General features: G+C 41.4%; 1 protein-coding gene across 1 annotated transcript; it reads right to left on the reverse strand.

The window, feature by feature from the left end:
- Positions 1-984: 984 nt before the first annotated feature.
- On the reverse strand, positions 985-3,449 carry gbp (glycogen synthase kinase binding protein). The gene has a single exon (XM_020922269.2). It carries the CDS (start codon positions 3,339-3,341, stop codon positions 2,832-2,834), a length of 510 nt encoding a protein of 169 aa, XP_020777928.1. The 5' UTR covers positions 3,342-3,449; the 3' UTR covers positions 985-2,831.
- Between the last annotated feature and the right edge of the window lie 244 nt (positions 3,450-3,693).

The following is a 3,693-nucleotide window of genomic DNA, read 5'->3' on the forward strand; positions in this document are numbered from 1 at the left end:
AATTGATCAAATCTCCAAACTTCTTATCCACAAGTGTTTCTCTCCTTCTCATTATTTGTTTGGGATCAGCTCCAGAAACTTTTCATACTAATCTTATGTCCTAAAACCCTTTTAACTGACAACAATCACATATTTGGGGTTGAATAATGGCACCACTTTGTGAAGCTATTGTGAAAAAAAAAAAAATCACTTTTGTTTATTTATCCTGATACAGAAGAGGTTGAACTTTGAGACATTTTTGCTTCATGTGGATAGGCCCAGTAATTACAGAGATATGAACCATAAACCAGGTCAACACATCTGCATCTGACAGTTCCACAACTCCACCTGAGACTCTGACCTAAAGGGCCCATATTATGCTATTTTCTGATCTATGTTATAATTAGAGATGTAATGATATCCAAATCCCTCAATAAAATATTTTCACAATGTGCATCTCACAGTACAGTATTTATTGCATTACATTATTAATGTGCTACTTTTCTGTCATAATCCAAATAATTAAGATTTAAAAGTGCCTAGTTCTAATGTAGTTTCCTCAACATGTTTGGAGTTACACCTTTACTAGAATTATTTGGATTATTCCAGCCCTGGAATCGCCAATCTCTACTGAACTAAAGTTAAAAGGAGCTGTTAACTTGAAAACTGCCACTTCATAACATCACAAGGTGGAACTGACCATTTTGAGCTTTGGAGATGTAGACAGACTAATAATAAAGGATTACTCAAACATGTGTAAATGAAACAAAACAACTACGGTGTTGTTTTTGAAGAGATAACAACATTTTAACATGGCTAAAAGGTCACAAGAGGAATATAGACGCACCTTAATTTAGAGGGTTTCTACAACGTTATGACCCAAACTATTCAATCTTAATTTTCATTTACAGTGACAGAGAAGACGCTGAACTTTCTGCCATTTTAGACCTTGGATCATTCTGACCTCACATGACTACAATAAGAAATCGACCGCAGAGAGAGAAATAGTAAAAACAAAATGGTGTTTATTAAGACAACAAACCCTGAATAATCAGGAACGTTATAATACTCCGTTACGAAGTGGTTTTTACACAAACCAAAATACAAAAAACAAAACTAAATCCACAGAGGAATTCTCAAAAGCACCACAAAGTTTGGGAGTGCCAGTCCAAGAGATACAGCCAAAATGAAAAATATGTGTTTAAGTCCCCACTTTGAGCTGCCATAGAGAACAGTCTAGTTTTGAATGAGAAAGAGGGGACTGAATTAAAAGTAAAAGTACAGGAAATACTACAGAAGATCACAGTTTAACATGTAAACAAGGCCCAACCCCCACAAAGAACCTGCAACCTTTGTAATGACAACACAAGTGTACCAACAAACCAGGGACTAACTTTCACTTACTCATTTAAAACTAAAGATTTCAAACAATCTTAATTATCCTGTCTCAAAACAGAAGATTAAGCTGTTTAGTTTGCACACTTGAAATAATAACAGCTGTTTAGTTTTTTAAAGATTGAGTAATGTCTTGGGAAAGCTTCCAAGCTATTTCTGCAATGTAAACTGCCTTTGCCACACCTAGAATTCACCATTTCCCCTTTTACACTAAAACAATGGAGCTTTTGCCGAATTAAAATCCAAATTACAGTAACATTATCAGTGTGTGAATCAAAATGAGCGATAAACTTTGAAACTACAGGTTTTGTTGCTTATTTTTTTTAACTAAAGAGCTTTTTTGAAGCCACCCTACATCCCGGAAGTGGTGACATTCGAACCCAAACAAACGGCGTGGCTGTGTTAGCATGTTAGCAGCTAGCCCGGCTAACTATGCTAAAACAACAACAACGCTAGACATATATATTTTTGTAAATTTTGTTGGATTAAATTTAAAAACCTAACTAAAGTACTAGCTGTAGTGACAGGTTCACATGAAGGGGACATTAAAGGAGGTTTGGTGTTGTCACGTTGCGTCAGAAAGACACGTTTGAACCTCCATCTTTGCTTGTTTACATAAAGCAAAAAGAAAAAGTACAACTGATTTTCATTCGTAGTGATAAAAAAAAAAAAATTAAAAATAGAAAGCTTTGGCTCAAAAACAAACGTGATAAAAAGGTGTGTTTGGACCTGTACCCTTGAACATGGCACTCAAACTAAAAAGATAAGCCGGTGTTGTGACTGATTCCGATAGCAGTTTAACCCTCGACCAACTGAAGAATACACCCAGAAAATCCATGTTATTTTTTAGCTTTGAGAGTTTTCAATTCATTTCAGCACCAATTAGCATCTTCAAATTGTGCGTTTTACAGCTAAAAGTCTGTGTTAGGAGTGTAACTTTCACTCAAGTTTGCAAAAATACTAAGCTGTGCAGTTTCAGTGCAGAGTTTAGGACCACGTTTGTCCAGAGTCTTGGCTCAAACGCGTCTCTCTTCTGGAGCTGTTGACGTGGAAAACGTGCCAAGAAACAGATTTTCCCAAACCCTGTGGCCAGATCGAAACAAGGCGTCACTGCTGCGAAATGTACCAAGATTTTGCATAGTTTATCTGATTCCGAATCTCAAAATTAAGCAGATTATTCGCCACTAGGCTTTCTGTAACACCTTTGTGAACTTTATGTGGAAATAGACAGTACAAAAACACAAAACCGGCGCAGAATGAGTTGGCCAAGCTAAACCACAGCTCGCCATTTAAAACACCACATGATGAAATCCGAAAGAATTAGAAAACATAGCTACCAGTCTTTTTTAAAAATGTAATTAAACCCTAAATCGTCCGCGTGAAAAGTCCTGGAGGAGGGGGGGGGGAGCGGGCAAACTCGACCCCTGTATCCGCGGCAGAGTGCGTCCACAGCGGCGTCAACAGGACACGTTCTCCGCGCAGTCTCCACAGTCCGCCGCGGAGAACTGCAGCCTCCTCACAGCTTCTTTTATCAAATTCCCGGATAAAATGAGCTCCTGTAGCAGCCGGTGTGGGTCGTCCTCCTCCACCGCGAGCCGCTTCTTGTTCCATGGCCGAATTTGGTCCCACTCCTGGTCGCTAGAGCCGGGGATGTGGTACGGACTGGCCCGGCTGCTGCCCCGGTGGTGTCCCCGGCTTCGGAGCCTCAAACAGCAGCCATGTCCTCTCTGTATCCCCGCTCCTGTACCAGCCCCGATCAGCGCAGTCTGTTTACCGCCTGCTCCGGCCGCGTTCCCCGCTGTGATCCCGTGCAGACAGGACATGGACATCGCCTTTTGATGATGTCCAGAGCCATTGTTGTGAAGCTGCAGCGCCTCGCCGATCTTCGTCACCAGCGCGTCCACCTCTTTGGAGTCCACCGTCACCGACTGCTCCAGAAATATGTAGTTTTCCTTTCGACAGGGCATGTTTTAGTCCGAGTGTTCGAGGTGCTTCTGCAGCGGGTGGGAGCGTGGGTCGTGTCCGCGTCGGATGAATGAACCGCTGGGTGTCTGCACAGCCAAGCACCGAAGAGCCGAGGCGATTTGTAAACAAAGGGTGACGTGAGGAGGAGCGTACCATTTATGAGCAAGGGCGGGGACCTTTTCAAACCAAAATAAAGCAATAATTTCACACATTCGTCAACATTTACACATAATATCCCATAACCAACATATATAACTATTTATAACAGTATTAATCCAAACTTTACGCATGAATTTGCCGTATTCACCTCGCCAGAGCTCCTTGTGTTTCGCCGCACTCCCCCGCGCCGTTGGT

This window comes from Boleophthalmus pectinirostris, unplaced genomic scaffold (assembly GCF_026225935.1).
Source record: "Boleophthalmus pectinirostris isolate CB_2022bp ecotype Guang Dong unplaced genomic scaffold, ASM2622593v1 HiC_scaffold_6, whole genome shotgun sequence".
Classification (NCBI taxonomy): domain Eukaryota; kingdom Metazoa; phylum Chordata; class Actinopteri; order Gobiiformes; family Gobiidae; genus Boleophthalmus; species Boleophthalmus pectinirostris.

Coding starts and splice junctions, on each gene's coding strand:
- gbp (XM_020922269.2), bottom strand. CDS start 3,341: ATGCCCTGTCGAAAGGAAAACTACATATTTCTGGAGCAGTCGGTGACG.